At 46.3% G+C, this 19,183-nt stretch overlaps 1 protein-coding gene across 1 annotated transcript in view; it reads right to left on the bottom strand.

Annotated features, from left to right (window-relative positions):
- The window catches only part of LOC144672951 (phosphofurin acidic cluster sorting protein 1-like), a gene marked incomplete at its 5' end in the record, with an annotated part of 203,737 nt that overhangs the window by 52,393 nt on the left and 132,161 nt on the right, over positions 1 to 19,183 (bottom strand). The window contains 2 exons of the mRNA XM_078534956.1: positions 7,096 to 7,155; positions 17,145 to 17,225. Coding sequence (XP_078391082.1) covers positions 7,096 to 7,155; positions 17,145 to 17,225 — 141 coding nt within the window. The remainder of the gene's footprint in view (positions 1 to 7,095; positions 7,156 to 17,144; positions 17,226 to 19,183) is intronic.

Below are 19,183 nucleotides of genomic sequence, written 5' to 3'. Positions count from 1 at the left end.
CACACTGGTCCCTTCTGGCATGTATGTTACCTTTGCTCGTACTTTACGTAGTTGCCCTTTTGGATGAATAGCATTATCCTGTACCTCAGTATTACTCTGTTCATAGTCAGTCAACCCTGTATCTGCCGTCGTCTGCTCCTCCTAACTACCTCGTGTGATTGTGTGTGTGTGTGTGAAGTGCATGATGCCTCGTGTTCTATGTCCTGTTCAGAGCCTGTAAAGATATAGTCAGTACCAATTAACCGTGAAGAATGTACCCTAACAGTTTGATTGCCGTGTTGCACAATTATTTTTTCCCATCACTCCTTATTGCATTGCCAGGTCCTTTCCACTCTTTCCAGCCTTCTCTTTTATAATATACCATGTCTCCTTGTCTAAACTGCATTCTTGATGGTCTTATGCGGTGCCGTAGGGCCCGCCGAATTTTCTCCGAAACCTTAGCTTTAATGAAAGCTTTTCTGCCCACATGCAAAGCGTTCAGATAAGCAGAAAAGGTGGAGCTAATGCTCGTCCCTTCTAGAGCAGGGAGAGCATCAAACAACACCAAAGGTATCTTCAGATTTCTTCCGTACACTAACTGGTAGGGACTGTACCCCCCAACCATTTGCAGAGAGTTCTTTGTGTGCACCACCCATGCTAGTGCCGTTTGCAATTTACAATCTGGCTGGTCAGGTAATATTTTATGTAACCTGTCATCTATTACCGCATGGTTTCTTTCACAAAGACCATTACTAAACGGACTCTCAGCTGCAGTGTGCATAACTATGATGTTTAAGTTTTCGCACATATCTCAAAATTCCTCATTGACGAACTCCCCACCATTATCTGTGAGGAACTTTGTTGGTGTTCCTAATCCTTTTCCTACCCATTTCTCGATGACCTTATTGACAATGGTCCTTTTGTCTTTACTCTGTATCACAGTGGATAGGCTAAATATGGTTGCCATTTCTATGAAGTGTAGTAAAAAAATACCCCTATCTTTGTCCCAAACTTTCAAGTCCATTGCCACTGCATCGTTAAACTCCCTGGCTAGTGGCAGCTCACAGCAGGACACGGTGCTGTCTTGCAATATTTAAGGCAAATTTCACACTGAGCAGTGATTTGTTCAATAAGATCATCATATCCTTTATCGACCACTCCCGCATCTCGAAGCAGAGTTTTCAGTTTCTGTGGCGCCGGATGTGCAACCTATGTAATATCCAAATGATCTTCTTTTTGTCCACCAAATTCTCGTTCTCAGCAGTTAACAAAACTTCATGAACTTATTGATGGGAAATCTCTGGCTTCCTTAGCGGCAAGCAGTAATGGCCTGACCGAGTAAAACGTAGATCCACATTTTTTCCCAAACACGACTGCTCTATCATTCTTCATATCTAGCGTCATCTGAGCCTTCGTCATCGCAGATCAACTCAACAATAGTGTATCTCCCTAGAAACCACATCAGTGCTGATAAACAGATTGATCCCTCCTATCTTACAAGGGAGGACTACCTGTTTGGAAGATGTTAATGTATTGTCATCTCCAAACCTGAAGCAGGTAGAGCTTTCATACTCCTTGAGCTTCTGCCAGTCTGCCTCATCGAGAGATTCCAGATAGCAGTCAAGCCAGTCCATGCCTCACACCGTTGAAGTGCAGCCACTGACCAGAACTGCACAGTTGAAAGAATCTATCATCAAGAAACTCATCACCGGATTCAAGCTCTCAGTGATCAATAGAATTCCATCATGGCAGTCACCATCATCATTTTGAGTTTCAGATGAATCCATCTCGTGGGTCACCTCAAAAATGCAATTCCTTTGCTGTGGGCAGTTCATCGCGTAATGATACTGGGAATCACACCGAAAACACCGATTAACCATTCCCCAAGCATTTTTTGGGTTTAAACGCCGATGGTCACTGTCCCAGACGTGCTTTTTGTCCCGACTCTCAAATTGGCTAAGGTTACGACCATTTTCAGACCTCTTGTCATTAACCCCATCTTTGTGTTGGAATCTTCATGTAATATTTGGTCGACCTCGAAATTCGGCCACCATTGAATCCTCCATCCCTTGTTTTGAAAAACATAGAAACATAGAAAGTAAGAGCAGGAGTAGGCCATTCAGCCCTTCAGGCCTGTTCCACCATTCATTATGATCATGGCTGATCATCCAACTCAATAGCCTGCTCCCGCTTTCTCCCCATACCCTTTGGTCCCTTTTGCCCCAAGAGCTATATCTAACTCCTTCTTGAAAACATACAATGTTTTGGCCTCAACTACTTTCTGTGGTAGCGAATTCCACAGGCTCACCACTCTCTGGGTGAAGAAATTTCTCCTCATCTCAGTCCTAAATGGTCTACCCTGTATCCTCAGACTGTGACCCCCTGGTTCTGGACTCCCCCACCATCAGGAACATCCTTCCTGCATCTACCCTGTCTAGTCCTGTTAGAATTTTATAGGTATCTATGAGATCCCCCCCCTCATTCTTCTGAACTCCAGCGAATATAATCCTAACCGACTCAATCTCTCCTCATATGTCAGTCCCGCCATCCCAGGAATCAGTCTGGTAAACCTTCGCTGCACTCCCTCTATAGCAAGAACATCCTTCCTCAGATAAGAAGACAAAAACTGCACAGAATATTCCAGGTATTGTCTCACCAAGGCCCTGTACAATTGCAGCAAGACATCCCTGCTCCTGTACTCGAATCCTCTTGCTATGAAGGCCAACATACCATTTGCCTTCTTTACCGCCTGCTGCACCTGCATGCTTACCTTCAGTGACTGGTGTACAAGGACACCCAGGTCTCGTTGCACGTTCCCCTCTCTCAATTTATAGCCATTCAGATAATAATCTGCCTTCATGTTTTTGCTACCAAAGTGGATCACCTCACATTTATCCACATTAGATTGCATCTGCCATGCATTTGCCCACTCACTCAGCTTGTCCAAATTACCCTGAAGCATCTCTGCATCCTCCTCATAGCTCACCTTCCCACCGAGCTTTGTGTCATCTGCAAATTTGGAGATATTACATTTAGTTCCCTCATCTAAATCATTAATATATATTGTGAATAGCTGAGGTCCCAGCACCGATCCCTGTGGTACCCCACTAGTCACTGCCTGCCATTCGGAAAAAGACTCGTTTATTTTACAGCTGTTATAGTTGTTCGCATCTGCTAAGAAAGTGGCAAGGAACAACTGTTTCCCCAGAAATTTTTTTAGGGAAGAAGCCATTTGATCTGGGAGAGAGGTTCTTTCCCCCAGGATTGAACCTGTTAGTACTAAAAGACTATCAACATGGGAAATGCAAGCACAGTCCAATAATTTAAATGCCAATACCGATTCCGGAATTTCAAGTTCAAATCTCTGTAGTCTCCTGTACCATTTATCAAAATCCATGATATGTTCTTCCATGGACTGATCATCTGGTTTCCTAAACCTATCAAAGATCATCCAGGCTTCATCCGCTTCCAATAAACTCATCCTTTTTGTAAAACTTATCCAAAAATTGTAACAGAAGGTTTAATCCCTCTTCATGATCCAAATCATCCACTTTCCACTCTGAAAATACCTTACTGCTTATCTTACTTTTGGCTGGTAATGAGAACGCCAAAGCCATGCCTTGCTTCTTCCAGGGTGTAGCAGTAACCCAGGTCCACATTTCAACTTCAGCCTTCCATTGCTAACAAGGTGCAGAGTCAGAAATAATTAGTGGATAGTCAAGGCTTGCAATTTTGCACCATCCTTCTGCCATTCCATAACTTAAGTTGTCAGCAACAGTGCAGTTCTTTTCCCTCAGAGGAGTGAGACAGAAATCTTGACATACAGCAATCCATCAGCAAAGCTTAAAGTTCATCCTCTACTACAGTGTTAGTCACAATAAGAGGTTGTGGTAGAAGAATTAATCCAGGCTGCTCTTCTGGTTCAAGCTGGTTTATTTTCAAGACAGCTCCTCATTGCTACTGACTTCCAAGTTGCTTCCACACAAAATGTTCCAGCTGTAACTTTTTATTCTATTTAGATGGGATAATCAATGTCCATCACATGTTTAACTCACAATTGTCTTTAACAAGGTAATTGCCACAATGACAGCAGGATCCAAGGGAAAGTGGCAATTTGGATCCAAAACTGGCTCAGTGGCAGGAAGCAAAGGATCCGCCTCTCTCCTGTTAACGCATAGCATGTTCGTGGGGAACCTGGTGCTAAATCATTCGTAGACGACCTGATTCTGGCTCAGGGTTTCGTGCGTAGCAGAGCAGCTACCTCGCTGCGATCTATTGAAAGTCATCCCTCGAGCAAAAAAAAAAAGAAGCAAAGGATAATGATGGATGGGTGTTTTAGTGACTGGAAGGCTGCTTCCAGTGTGGTCCCACAGGGCTCAGTACTGGCTGGGTAAACAGAAAGGAGGCAAATGGCATTCACACTGAAGGAGTGTGAGGTAATAATGCATTTGGGAAGGACAAACAAGGCAATATATGGTAGGTTTCTGAGACATATCGAGGAATAGGGGGACCTAGGAATGCGTGTCCACAGGTAGCAGAACAGGTAGATAAGGACATAAGGTGTTTGAGGAGCCATACAAGATACTTCCCTTTATTATGTGGCATAGAATATAAGAGGAGGGAAGTTATGTTAGAACTGTAGAGAACACTAGTTAGGCCACAGTTAGAGTACAGTTTACAGTTCTGATCAACGTATTGCAGGAAGGATATAATCATGCTAGAGAGGGTACAAAGAAAATTTATGAGGGTGTTGTCGGGAGTGGAAAATTTTAGCTATGAGGAAAGATTGGATAGGCTGGGGTCGTTTTGTTTGGTGCACAAGAGGCTGCGGTAGATTTAATTGAGGTATATAAAATTAAGAGGGGCCTAAATAGAATGGATCAGAAGGACCCATAACCAGGTCAGTAACCAGGAGTAAAGACAAAAAGTGCTGGAACAAACTCAGCAGGTCTGACAGCATCTGTGGAGAGAAAGACAGAGTTAACGTTTCAAATCAGTATGACTCTTCTTCAGAGCTGAAGCAGAGTCATACGGGCTCGAAAGGTTAACTCTCTTTCTCTCCACAGATGCTGCCAGACCTGCTGAGTTTTTCCAGCACCTTTTGTCTTTGTTTCAGATTTCCAGCATCTGCAGTATTTTGCCTTTATCAGTAACCAGGGGTATAGATTTAAAGTAATTGACAGAATAATTAGAGGGAAGTTGAAGAGAAAGTTTTTCACTCAGAGGGTGGTGGGGATCTGGAGCTCACTGCCTGTAAGTGTGATAGAGGCAGAAACCCTCCTCACATTGAAAAATATTTGAATGTGTGCTTGAAGTGTTGTAACCTATAGGGCTATTGACCAAGAGATGGAAAGAGAGATTAGATTGGAAAGCTCTTTTTGGGTTGGCACAGACATGATGGGCCAAATGGTCTCCTTCTTTGTTGTAAATTTCTGTCTTATCACATTGAGCAATTTGCCTATGTCAACTTTGTGAATGCCCTTCATAATTTTAAAAACTTCAATTAGGACACATCAAAGTCAACATTTTTTCCAAAGGAAATGAATCTTACTCCTTAACTTTTCATCAGAACCTAAACTTCTGATACCCAGACTTTTCTAGCATAGAAACATAGAAATTAAGAGCAGGAGTAGGCCATTCGGCCCTTCGAGCCTGCTCCGCCATTCATTATGATCATGGCTGATCATCCAACTCAATAACCTTCTCCCACTTTCTCTCCATATCCTTTGATCCCTTTCGCCCCAAGAGCTATATCTAACTCCTTCTTGAAAACATACAATGTTTTGGTCTCAACTACTTTCTGTGGTAACGAATTCCACAGGCAGAAAGAAGCCATTCAGCCAATTATTTCTGGGCTAGCTGTTTGCTGGAGTAATCCAATCAGACTCTCTAACAACAACTTTCCTTTACATAGCACATTTAATCTAATACAATATCCCAAGGTGCTTAACATGAGTGATACCAATAAAGACATTTTTGGCACTTTCTTTGACACCAAGGCACAGAAGGAGAAAGCAGGAAAGATGACCAAAATCTTAATGCCAAGAGGTAGGTTCTAAAGAGCATCTTAAAAGAGGAGAGAGGCATAGGGAGAGAATTGCAGAACTTTGGCCAAAGCAGGTGAAAGCAAAGCAGCCAATGGTAGAGTGATTTAAAAAATGGATGTGCAGAACTTCAGAACTTTATGAACCCTCTACTATATCTGCCTTAGCTGTCCTGCTCCAGTGGGATAGTCGCAGTTTCTCAAATCCCTCCTCTGGCTCCTATAGCTTTCCCTGTTATTTCTATAATGAGAACCAAACTGCACAGTTCCCCTTAGCTTTCAAAGCAATAACAGGAATTGGGACTGGAAACTTGCACACACTAGTTTCAGGTGTCTCAGTAGAAGCCAAGGGCGTATTTTAAGAGCTATCAGGGATGTTCCCAGCAGCTTGGGGTATTTATGGAATCCAAAAATGAGCAGTTAACTTTTCAACAGTAACATAAAGTGGAATAAAATCAATAATATGTCACGTCCAGAAACCATTCACGGCAAAGCTGATTGAACTTGTTTTTTGAATCACAAACAAAAATAAAGACCCAGGAAAGCTAACTCATGTACATTTTGGAGCACTAAAGGTTAATAATTGAATTGACTTGTACCATAGAACAACAGGTTTTCTTAGATAAGCAGGACGATAGCAGTGTACTGATGGGGAAGGAAGGATCCTGTTCTCCTCCAAATGTCTCAGTACTATCTACAAGGAAATATGTTATTGGGATAACATTGTTCATGAGTGACTAGTCTAATGAATATTGGCAGATGGATCAATTAGCCATAGTATAAAGTGAATCTTTAGGCAAATAAACTCTCAATAAAAGTGTTCTTTAAAGGATCTGAGAACAGATAAATCATGAAGTCTTATCTGTGAAATGTATCTTTGAAGTAGGCAAACAGGTGTATAAAGCAGGAAGGTTTTCCACAGTTAGTTGCAGAGTTTGAAAGAGAGAAACGAAAAGCTACTACTTTCATCACCTATTCCGTACATTCCAACATCAAGTGTTTTGTGCTTACTCAAAGTGTGTGAACTGTAGAAGAAAGCAGACTGACCCAACAGTTGATCCAGCAATACATACCTCATCGGTCACTTTGAATCTCTTCAGCAAGGCAACGAATTTCTGTTTAAAGTTTGGTTGCTAAGTGAGGGGAAGAGAAAAGGAAAGGGTGTGAACTGAGGCTGTGATCGCACATCATTGCAAGTAGGATATAGCTAGCCTGCAGACACTGTGCGTTCGAGCACCAAGGTGTAGTACCACAGAATGACAGGACACCAGGACAATCTCCCACTTCTTATTTCAGCCCGCGTCTGTGGGGAGGTGACTGTCTCACCACAGGAAAGAGTGGAGGTAGAATGATCCCTTGGCAACAACCCATGTGCCTTCTAGAGCCAGCGTACGCAGATTGATGGATGTTCAACAGCAGATCCACACTGGTCTGCTTGATGAAAATGAAGTGGCCCAGGGAGATCACAAGGGCGAACATCAGCTAAATAGAGAAAAGGTTTTTGCTGCGGAAAGGATAAAGCGAGAGCCTGGGGCTGGTATAATAGAGATCAGATCACCCTGCTGCCCCAAACCTTTCAACCCAAATATCTGATCACCCGTACCGAGAATATTTGATCACCCATACTGAGAATATCTGATCACCCGTACTGAGAATATCTGATCACCCGTACCAAGAATATTTGATCACCCATACTGAGAATATCTGATCACCCGTACTGAGAATATCTGATCACCCGTACTGAGAATATCTGATCACCCGTACTGAGAATATCTGATCACCCGTACTGAGAATATCTGATCACCCGTTCTGAGAATATCTGATCACCCGTACTGAGAATATCTGATCACCCGTACTGAGAATATCTGATCACCCGTACTGAGAATATCTGATCACCCGTACTGAGAATATCTGATCACCCATTCTGAGAATATCTGATCACCCATTCTGGGAATATCCAACAGAGGGCGCTGGTGAGAAGTGACTGAAGCATTCTGGGAGAAGTCAGCGCAGTCACCACAACTCAGGAGGGAATCGAGGAGAATGACTCTTGCACTCAACATTTGAAAAAGAGCGCGGATCTTGAAGGCAGATCAGTTGAAAAAGAGCGCGGAGATTGAAAATAAAAGGAGGGGAAACTGAAGAGGAGCGGCCAGCCTGTGAGGGGCCAGTGTGTGAGTGGCCCAGTGAAGGAGTGGAGCTTTGAGGCTTTGGCTCGAGAGGCTTCGGCAAGCAGAGGCTGAGTACGAGCTTGCTCCCATTGGGGTAGGGCCGGGTAAAGTCCTTTTAATTAAATTAGGAGTAGGTAATGGAGGCAGCAGTTGGGGCAGTCGAGTGCTCTGAATGCAGCATGTGGGAAGTCTGGGACAGCACAATTGTCCCTGATGACTACACCTGCAAAAGGTGCATCCAGCTGCAGCTCCTGAGAAACTGAGTTAGTGGAACTGGAGCTGGAGCTGGATGAACTTCGGATCATACGGGAGGCAGAGGCAGTAATAGACAGGAGTTTCAGGGATAAAAACAAAAAACTACTGCAGATGCTGGAAATCCAAAACAACAGAATTACCTGGAAAAACTCAGTAGGTCTGGCAGCATCGGTGGAGAAGAAAAGGGTTGACGTTTCGAGTCCTCATGACCTCAGTAGGCGAGCCCGTTCGACGAGTACATTCTGCCGAAGGATCATGAGGACTCGAAACGTCAACTCTTTTCTTCTCCGCCGATGCTGCCAGACCTGCTGAGTTTTTCCAGGTAATTCTGTTTTTGTTTAGGAGTTTCAGGGAGACAGTCACCCCTAAAAGTCAGGAGCCAGGCAGCTGGGTGACTGTCAGGAGAGGGAAGGGGAATAGACAGAAAGAGCAGAGCACCCCTGTGGCCGTTCCCATCAACAATAGGTATACCGTTTTGGATACTGTTGGTGGGGACGACCTACCAGGGACAAGTTGTAGTGGTCGCGTCTCTGGCACCGAGGCTGGACCCTCAGCTCAGAAAGGAGGGAGGGAAAAGAGGAGAGCAGTAGTGATAGGGGATTCGATAGTTAGGGGGATAGATAGGAGGTTCTGTGGGAGAGATCGAGAATCCCGGATGGTCTGTTGCCTCCCTGGTGCCAGGGTCCGCGATATCTCGGATCGAGTTCTCAGTATTCTCAGGAGGGAGGGTGAGCAGCCAGATGTCGTGGTCCATGTAGGGACCAATGACGTGGATAGGAAGGAGGAGGAGGTCCTGTAAAGAGAGTTTAGGGAGCTAGGTGCAAAGTTGAAGGACAGGACCTCCAGGGTTACGATCTCAGGAGTGCTACCCGTGCACGTGCTAGTGAGGCTAGAAATAGGAGGATAATGCAGGTAAATACGTGGCTAAGGAGATGGTGCAGGAGGGAGGGCTTCATGTTTCTTGACAATTGGGCTCTGTTCCAGGGAAGGTGGGACCTGTTCCGACGGGACAGTTTGCACCTGAACTGGAGGGGGACTAACATCCTTGCGGGTAGGTTTGCTAGTGCTGCTCCGGGGCGTTTAAACTAGATTTGCAGGGGGAGGGGAACCAGAGTGTTAGAGCAGATAGTGAGGTGGAGGAGGATAAAGGTCAAGCGAGGAATGCATGTATAGACAGAAATCAAGGGTCCGTCCATGATAGAAATGTTCTCAGGTGCATCTATTTCAATGCAAGGAGTATTGTCGGAAAGACAGATGAGCTTAGGGCGTGGATTGGCACGTGGGATTACGACATTATTGCTATTAGTGAGACTTGGTTGCAGGAGGGGCAGGACTGACAGCTCAATGTTCCGGAGTTCCGTTGTTTCAGACGTGATAGAGGGGGAGGGATGAAAGGGGGAGGAGTGGCATTACTAGTCAGGGAAAATATCACAGCTGTGCATAAGCAGGACAGCCCGGAGGGCTCGTCTACAGAGGCCATACGGGTGGAGCTGAGGAATGGGAAAGGTGTGACCACACTAATAGGGTTGTATTATAGACCGCCCAATAGTCAGAGAGAATTGGAGGAGCAAATCTGTAGAGAGGTAGCAGACCGATGTAAGAAACAGAAAGTTGTGATAGTAGGAGATTTTAACTTTCCACATATTGACTGGGACTCCCATACTGTAAAAGGGCTGGATGGCTTGGAGTTTGTCAAATGTGTTCAGGAAAGTTTTCTAAATCAATATATAGAGGTACCAACGAGAGAGGATGCAATACTTGATCTCCTATTAGGAAACCAAACAGGTCAGGTGACAGAAGTATGTATAGGTGAACTTTTTGGGTCCAGTGACCACAATGTCATTAGTTTTAAACTAATTATGGATAAGGATAGGTCTGGTCCTCGAGGTGACATTCTAAATTGGAGAAAGGCCAATTTTGAGGAAATGAGAAAGGATCTAGGAAGAGAGGATTGGCATAAGTTGTTTTCTGGCAAGGATGTGTTCAGTAAGTGGAAGGCATTCAAAGGCGAAATTTTGAGAGTGCAGAGTTTGCTTGTTCCTGTCAGGATTAAAGGCAAAGTTAACAGGCATAGGGAACCTTGGTTTTCAAGGGATATTGGCGAACTGGTTAAGAAGAAGAGAGAGGTGTATAGCAGGTATAGGCAACAAGAAGCAAATGAGGTACTTGTAGAGTATAGAAAATGTAAGAAAATACTAAAAAAGGAAATCAGGAAGGCAAAAAGAAGACATGAGGTTGCTTTGGCAGATAATGTGAAGGTAAACCCAAAGGGTTTCTACAAGTATATTAAGAGTAAAAGGATAGTAAGGGACACAATTGGTCCCCTTGAAGATAAGAGTGGTCGTCTATGTGTGGAGCCTCACGAGATGGGGGAGATCTTAAACAGCTTTTTTTGCATCAGTATTTACTCATGAAACTGGCATAGTGTATAAGGAAGGAAGGGAAACAAGCAGTAGTTTCATGGAACATATAGAGATTAAAGAGGAGGAGGTGCTTGCTGCCTTACAGCGAATAAAGGTAGATAAATCCCCCGCGCCTGACATGATATTCCCTCGGACCTTGAGGGAGACTAGTGTAGGAATTGCAGGGGCCCTGGCAGAAATATTTAAAATGTCCTTAGCCACGGGTGAGGTGCCGGAGGATTGGAGGGTAGCTCATGTTGTTCCGTTGTTTAAAAAAGGCTCCAAAAGTAAACCAGGTAATTACAGGCCAGTGAGCCTGACGTCAGTAGTAGGTAAATTAGTGGAAGGTGTTCTGAGAGATCGGATATATAATTATTTGGACAGCCAAGGGCTGATTAAGGATAATCAGCATGGCTTTGTGCGTGGTAGGTCGTGTTTAACGAACCTTGTAGAGTTTTTCGAGGAGGTTACCAAGAAAGTAGATGAAGGAAAGGCTGTGGATGTTGTCTACATGGACTTTAGTAAGGCCTTTGACAAGGTCCCAGATGGGAGGTTAGTTCAGAAGGTTCAGACACTTGGTATCCATGGAGAGGTTGTAAACTGGATTCGAAATTTGCTGTGTGGGAGAAGACAGAGAGTGGTAGTGGATGATTGCTTCTCAGACTGGAGGTCTGTGACTAGTGGTGTGCCTCAGGGATCTGTACTGGGACCATTGTTGTTTGTTGTCTATATCAATGATTTGGATAATAATGTGGTGAATTGGATCAGCAAGTTTGCTGATGACACTAAGATCGGAGGCGTTGTGGACAGCGAGGAAGGCTTTCAAAGGTTGCAGAGAGATCTGGACCAACTGGAAAAATGGGCCAGAAAATGGCAGATGGAATTTAATGTGGAAAAGTGTGAGGTGTTACATTTTGGAAGGTCAAACCAAGGTAGGACATACACAGTAAATGGTAGGGCACTGAGGAGTGCGGAGGAACAAAGGGATCTGGGAGAAAAGATACATAATTCCCTGAAAGTGGCTTCACAGGTAGACATGGTTGTAAAGAAAGCTTTTGGCATACTGGCCTTCATAAATCAAAGTATTGAGTATAGGAGTTGGGATGTTATGGTGAGGTTGTATAAGACATTGGTGAGGCCAACTTTGGAGTATTATGTGCAGTTCTGGTCGCCTAACGACAGGAAGGATATCAGTAAGATTGAGAGAGTGCAGAGAAGATTTACTAGGATGTTGCCGGGTCTTGGGGAGTTGAGTTACAGGGAAAGATTAAACAGGTTAGGACTTTATTCCTTGGAGCGTAGAAGAATGAGGGGAGATTTGATAGAAGTTTACAAAGTTGTGAGGGGTATAGACAGAGTAAATGCGAGTAGGCTCTTTCTACTTAGATTAGGAGAGATAACCATGAGAGGACATGGCTTTAGGGTGAAAGGGGAAAGGTTTAGGGGGAACATTAGGGGGAACTTCTTTACTCAGAGAGTGGTGAGAGTGTGGAACAAGCTACCATCTGACGTGGTAAATGCGGGCTCACAAGTTTTAAGAATAAATTAAATAGATACATGGATAGGAGAGGTCTGGAGGGTTATGGACTAGGTGCAGGTCAGTGGGACTAGCGGAATAATATTTCGGCACAGACTAGAAGGGCCGAATGGCCTGTTTTCTGTGCTGTAGTGTTCTATGTTTCTATGGTTCAATCTGATCACCGGTTCTGAGAATATCTGATCACCCGTTCTGAGAATATCTGATCACCCGTTCTGAGAATATCTGATCACCCGTTCTGGGAATACCTGATCACCCGTACCGGGAACACCTGATCACCCGTACCGGGAATATCTGATCACCCGTACCGGGAACACTTGATCACCCGTACCGGGAATACCTGATCACCCGTACCAGGAATCTGATCACCCGTACCGGGAACACCTGATCACCCGTACCGGGAACACCTGATCACCCGTACCGGGAACACCTGATCACCCATACCGGGAATCTGATCACCCGTACCGGGAATCTGATCACCCGTACCGGGAACACCTGATCACCCGTACCGGGAACACCTGATCACCCGTACCGGGAATCTGATCACCCGTACCGGGAATCTGATCACCCGTACCGGGAACACCTGATCACCCGTACCGGGAATACCTGATCACCCGTACCGGGAACACCTGATCACCAGTACCAAGAAGACCTGATCACCCGTACCGGGAACACCTGATCACCCGTACCGGGAATCTGATCACCTGTACCAGGAATACCTGATCACCCGTACCGGGAACACCGGATCACCCGTACCGGGAACACCTGATCACCCGTACCGGGAACACCTGATCACCCGTACCGGGAATACCTGATCACCCGTACCGGGAATCTGATCACCCGTACCGGGAACACCTGATCACCCGTACCGGGAACACCTGATCACCCGTACCGGGAACACCTGATCACCCATACCGGGAATCTGATCACCCGTACCGGGAATCTGATCACCCGTACCGGGAACACCTGATCACCCGTACCGGGAACACCTGATCACCCGTACCGGGAATCTGATCACCCGTACCGGGAACACCTGATCACCCGTACCGGGAATACCTGATCACCCGTACCGGGAACACCTGATCACCAGTACCAAGAAGACCTGATCACCCGTACCGGGAACACCTGATCACCCGTACCGGGAATCTGATCACCTGTACCAGGAATACCTGATCACCCGTACCGGGAACACCGGATCACCCGTACCGGGAACACCTGATCACCCGTACCGGGAATATCTGATCACCCGTACCGGGAACACCTGATCACCCGTACCGGGAATCTGATCACCCGTACCGGGAATCTGATCACCCGTACCGGGAACACCTGATCACCCGTACCGGGAATACCTGATCACCCGTACCGGGAACACCTGATCACCAGTACCAAGAAGACCTGATCACCCGTACCGGGAACACCTGATCACCCGTACCGGGAATCTGATCACCTGTACCAGGAATACCTGATCACCCGTACCGGGAACACCGGATCACCCGTACCGGGAACACCTGATCACCCGTACCGGGAACACCTGATCACCCGTACCGGGAATACCTGATCACCCGTACCGGGAATCTGATCACCCGTACCGGGAACACCTGATCACCCGTACCGGGAACACCTGATCACCCGTACCGGGAACACCTGATCACCCATACCGGGAATCTGATCACCCGTACCGGGAATCTGATCACCCGTACCGGGAACACCTGATCACCCGTACCGGGAACACCTGATCACCCGTACCGGGAATCTGATCACCCGTACCGGGAACACCTGATCACCCGTACCGGGAATACCTGATCACCCGTACCGGGAACACCTGATCACCAGTACCAAGAAGACCTGATCACCCGTACCGGGAACACCTGATCACCCGTACCGGGAATCTGATCACCTGTACCAGGAATACCTGATCACCCGTACCGGGAACACCGGATCACCCGTACCGGGAACACCTGATCACCCGTACCGGGAATATCTGATCACCCGTACCGGGAACACCTGATCACCCGTACCGGGAATACCTGATCACCCGTACCGGGAATCTGATCACCCGTACCGGGAACACCTGATCACCCGTACCGGGAACACCTGATCACCCGTACCGGGAACACCTGATCACCCGCACCGGGAACACCTGATCACCCGCACCGGGAACACCTGATCACCCGTACCGAGAATACCTGATCACCCGTACCGAGAATACCTGATCACCCGTACCGGGAATACCTGATCACCCGTACCGAGAACACCTGATCACCCGTACCGGGAACACCTGATCACCCGTACCGGGAGCACCTGATCACCCGTACCGGGAACACCTGATCACCCATACCAGGAATACCTGATCCAGGCCTTTCAGGCAAGCCAGGCATTTACCATGAGCAGAGCAATAGGGAATTTGTACTTGATTGTGAGGATCTGGAGCTATTGATTGGGATTCTGGTATGAATTGCTGGAATGAAATGGGGGTGGCGATGGGGAACACCATTGATCTTTCAGCGCTGGCTCACTGCTCATGAGGTACACTTCCAAACTTTCCCCATCGCAAGGACCATCGTCATTCAATGAGGAATGAGGTAAAAGTTTGGGAATATTTGCAGTGGCCCATAAAATGTGAGTTGAAGGGGCAGGGGAACTTGGCGTCCTTTTGACTCAGGTTAGGGGCAGTGGACTTGGCTCCCCAGAACAAAGACATGTCTTTTGGTTTGACTTGCTGTCAAAGTGGCACTGGCAGGGTCAGCACTTGGCCATCACTCTGCATACTGAGGAGGTGCTGGTGGTGAGTCATCCGCTTCAAAGTGGTTGCTTTTGGTGACCTTCTAGCTCAGTGCCATAGCCACCAAGCTGCCTCTACCTTGCAGGCCAAGTCTGGGCGGTATGGGAACAAGGGAGAGTGGAAGAAGGTGGTGTATGGCAGTGAGTATTGATTAGTCAAAGTCATTAAAAGATTCATAATTGAAACTTTTACCTGCCAGTAAAAAAGTGACATCACTTTTCTGTGTGCAGATGTTAAGTCTTTCTCCCCCCTCACCTTCCCTTCCTCAGTGGCCACAACATGAGGTCAGTTACTCAGAGTGTTTATGCCAATACTACAGCATCTCCATGAATTAACAGGTGCAGCCCTGGGTTTCTGGGGTCACATTGCTCTGGTCTGACTGTCAGGCTGGTTCTAGAATCCATACCCGCCATCCACATTGCAATAGCGCCGCTCTGGGACACAGGGGAACGGCTATCCTCCTGCTAACTGAGCAGTGTTTTTTTTATCATTGTGCCTTTAATTCAGCGTAAATGGCACCGGTAGAGCTACCTTCCCCTTTATTTTTTTAAATTCATTCAAGGGACGTGGGCTTCGCTGGCTGGGCCAGCATTTATTGCCCATCCCTAATTACCTTTGATAAGGCGGTGGTGAGCTGCCTTCTTGAGCCGCTGCAGTCCATGTGGTGTAGGTACACCCACAGTGCTGTTAGGGATGGAGTTCCAGGATTTTGACCCAGTGACAGTGAAGGAACGGTGATATATTTCCAAGTCAGGATGGTGAGTGACTTGGAGGGGAACTTCCAGGTGGTGGTGTTCCCATCTATCTGCTGCCCTTCTCCTTCTAGATGGTAGTGGCCGTGGGTTTGGAAGGTGCTGCCTAAGGAGCCTTGGTGAATTCCTGCAGTGCATCTTGTAGATGGTGCACACTGCTGCCACTGTGTATCGGTGGTGGAGGGAGTGAATGTTTGTGGATGTGGTGCTAATAAAGCGGACTACTTTGCCCTGCTCAGTGTCAAGCTTATTGAGTGTTGTGGGAGCTGCACTCATCCAGGGAAGTGGAGAGTATTCCATCACACTCCTGACTTGTGCCTTGTAGATGATGGACAGGCTTTGAGGAGCCAGGAGGTGAGTTACTCACCATAGGGTTCCTAGTCTCTGACCTAGCTTTTGGAGCCACAGCATTTATATGGCTAGTCCAGTTTAGTTTCTGGTCAATGGTAACCCCCAGGATGTTGATAGTGGGGGACTCAGTGATGGTAATGCCATTGAATGTCAACGGATGATGGTTGGATTCTCTCTTGTTGGAGATGGGTCATTGCCTGACAGTTGTGTGGCACCAATGTTACTGGCCACTTGTCAGCCCAAACCTGGATATTGTCCAGGTCTTGCTGCATTTGGACATGAACTGCTTCAGTATCTGAGGAGTCGCAAATGGTGCTGAACATTGTGCAATCATCAGCGAACATCCCCACTTCTGACCTTATGATGGAAGGAAGGTCATTGATGAAGCAGCTGAAGATGGTTGGGCTGAGGACACTACCCTGAGGAACTCCTGCAGTGATGTCCTGGAGCTGAGATGACTGACCTCCAACAGCCACAACCATCTTCCTTTGTGCTAGGTATGACTCCAACCAGTGGAGAGTTTTCCCCGATTCCCATTGACTCCAGTTTTGCTAGGGCTCCTTGATGCCACACTTAGTCAAATGCGGCCTTGATGTCAAGATGACTCACCCTCACCTCATCTCATCAGGGAATGTCATTCACCTCAGTATAAAAGTTTCAATTTGAATGGTGTGCGCAAGTGTTTCTGATCAATGAGCTGGTCCAGCCCAAATAAGTAACTAGACAGAGATATAGTTGACGGCATACTGTACCCCAACCAAACCCAGAGCTGCCGATTCCCAGTGATACAATGGAACGCTGGCTTGAGATAAACAGTGCTTTAACTAATTTACAATGAGCAGGAGTAGGAGCCCAGCTTTAACTATCATTACCCGTGTCATCGAGGTCGTGCGGCTCATTTTCCGTCGGGTCTTCTTCGGTTTTCTCAGTTCATCATCTTCATCATATAAATCCTAGACACAAATCAAATTACATAGAATTACACCAAGTCTACAGCAGAGAAACAGACCATTCAGCCTAACCAGTCCATGCTGCTATTTATATTCCACTCAAGCCTAATCCCATTCTTCCTCATCCTTTCAGCTCCTTAGACAGCACTTTCCAAACCCATGACCACTACCTAGCACAAAGGAAGATGGTTGTGGCTGTTGGTGGTCAGTCATCTCAGCTCCAGGACATCACTGCAGGAGTTCCTCAGGGTAGTGTCCTAGGCCCAACCATCTTCAGCTGCTTCACCAATGACCTTCCTTCCATCATAAGGTCAGAAGTGGGGATGTTTGCTGATGATTGCACAATGTTCAGCACCATTCACGACTCCTCAGATACTGAAGCAGTCAATGCCCAAATGCAGCAAGACCTGGACAATATCCAGGCTTGGGCTAACAAGTGGCAAGTAACATTCATGCCACACAAGTGCCAGGCAATGACCATCTCCAACAAGGGAGAATCTAACCATCACCCCATGACGTTCAATGGCATTACCATCACTGAATCTTCCACTGTGAACATCCTGGGGGTTACAATTGACCAGAAACTGAACTGGATTAGCCATGTAAATACTGTGGCTACAAGAGCAGGTTAGGGGCTAGGATACTCCCCAAAGCCTGTCCACCATCTACAAGACACAAGTCAGGAGTGCGATGGAATACTCCCCACTTGCCTGGATGAGTGCAGCTCCCACAACACTCAAGAAGCTTGACACCATCCAGGACAAAGCAGCCGCTTGGTTAGCACGCCTTCCACAAACATTTGCTCCCTCCATCACCAACGCACTGTAAGAATTCACCAAGGCTCCTTCGACAGCACCTTCCAATCGCACAACCACTACCATCTAGAAGGACAAGGACAGCAGGTAGATGGGAACACCACCACCTGGAAGTTCCCCTCCAAGTCACTCACCATCCTGACTTGGAAATATGTTGCCATTCCATCACTGTCACTGAGTCAAAATCCTGGAACTCCTTTCCTAACAGCACTCTGGGTGTACCTACACCACATGGACTGCAGCAGTTCAAGAAGGCAGCTCACCACCACCTTCTCAAGGGCAACTAGAGATGGGCAAAAAATGTTGGCCCAGCCAGTGAAGCCCACATCCTATGAATGAATTAATAAAAAGCATAATCCTCTATTCCATTCTCACTCGTGTTTATCTAACTTCCCCTTAGATGCATGTACGCCATTCCCTTCAGCTACTCCTTGTGGTAGTGAGTTCCACATTCTCACCACTCTGTCTGAGTAAAGAAGTTACTACTGAATTTCTTCACAAAATAACCACACAATTCCTAAATCAACATGTTTTTCCTTTGCTCACTGTGTAATCACTCAGGTAAGAGACATGTCGGCTCCCAGTCGAGAATATGTTAGTTCTCGGGTATTAGAATAACCCTAATGCAGCATAGAAAGAGACCATTCACCCCGTCATGCCTGTGCCAGCTGTTTGAAAGTGATCTTATTAGTCCCACTCACTCTGCTCTTTCCCCATAGCCCTGTAAATATTCTTCCTCCAAGTACTTATCCAATTCTTTTGGAAACTCATTGGTGAATCTGCTTCCACAATCATTTTAGGCAGTGCATTTTGGATCACAATTCGGTGAATATAAAAAAGGCTCCTCTTGTCCAACTCTAGTCATTTTGCCAATTATCTTAAGTGTATTTCCTCTGCATACTAACCCTCCTACCACTGGAAACAGCTTCTCCTTATTTACTCTATCAAAACCCTTCTTGATTTGAACACTCCTATTAGATCTCTCCTTAACATTCTCCACTCTAAAGAGAACTACCCAGCTTTTCCAGTCCACATAAGAGAAGTCCCTTATCTCTGGTGCCACTCAAGTCCCTGGCATCTTTCCTAAAGTGCTGTGTCCAAAACTGGACACAATAATCCAGCTGGACTGTATCTTATGAAGGTTTA

The sequence above is a fragment of the Cetorhinus maximus genome, unplaced genomic scaffold, assembly GCF_964194155.1.
Source record: "Cetorhinus maximus unplaced genomic scaffold, sCetMax3.hap1.1 HAP1_SCAFFOLD_163, whole genome shotgun sequence".
Lineage (NCBI taxonomy): Eukaryota > Metazoa > Chordata > Chondrichthyes > Lamniformes > Cetorhinidae > Cetorhinus > Cetorhinus maximus.
Note: the sequence above shows the minus strand (reverse complement) of the source record. Positions and strands in the feature narration are given on the sequence as shown.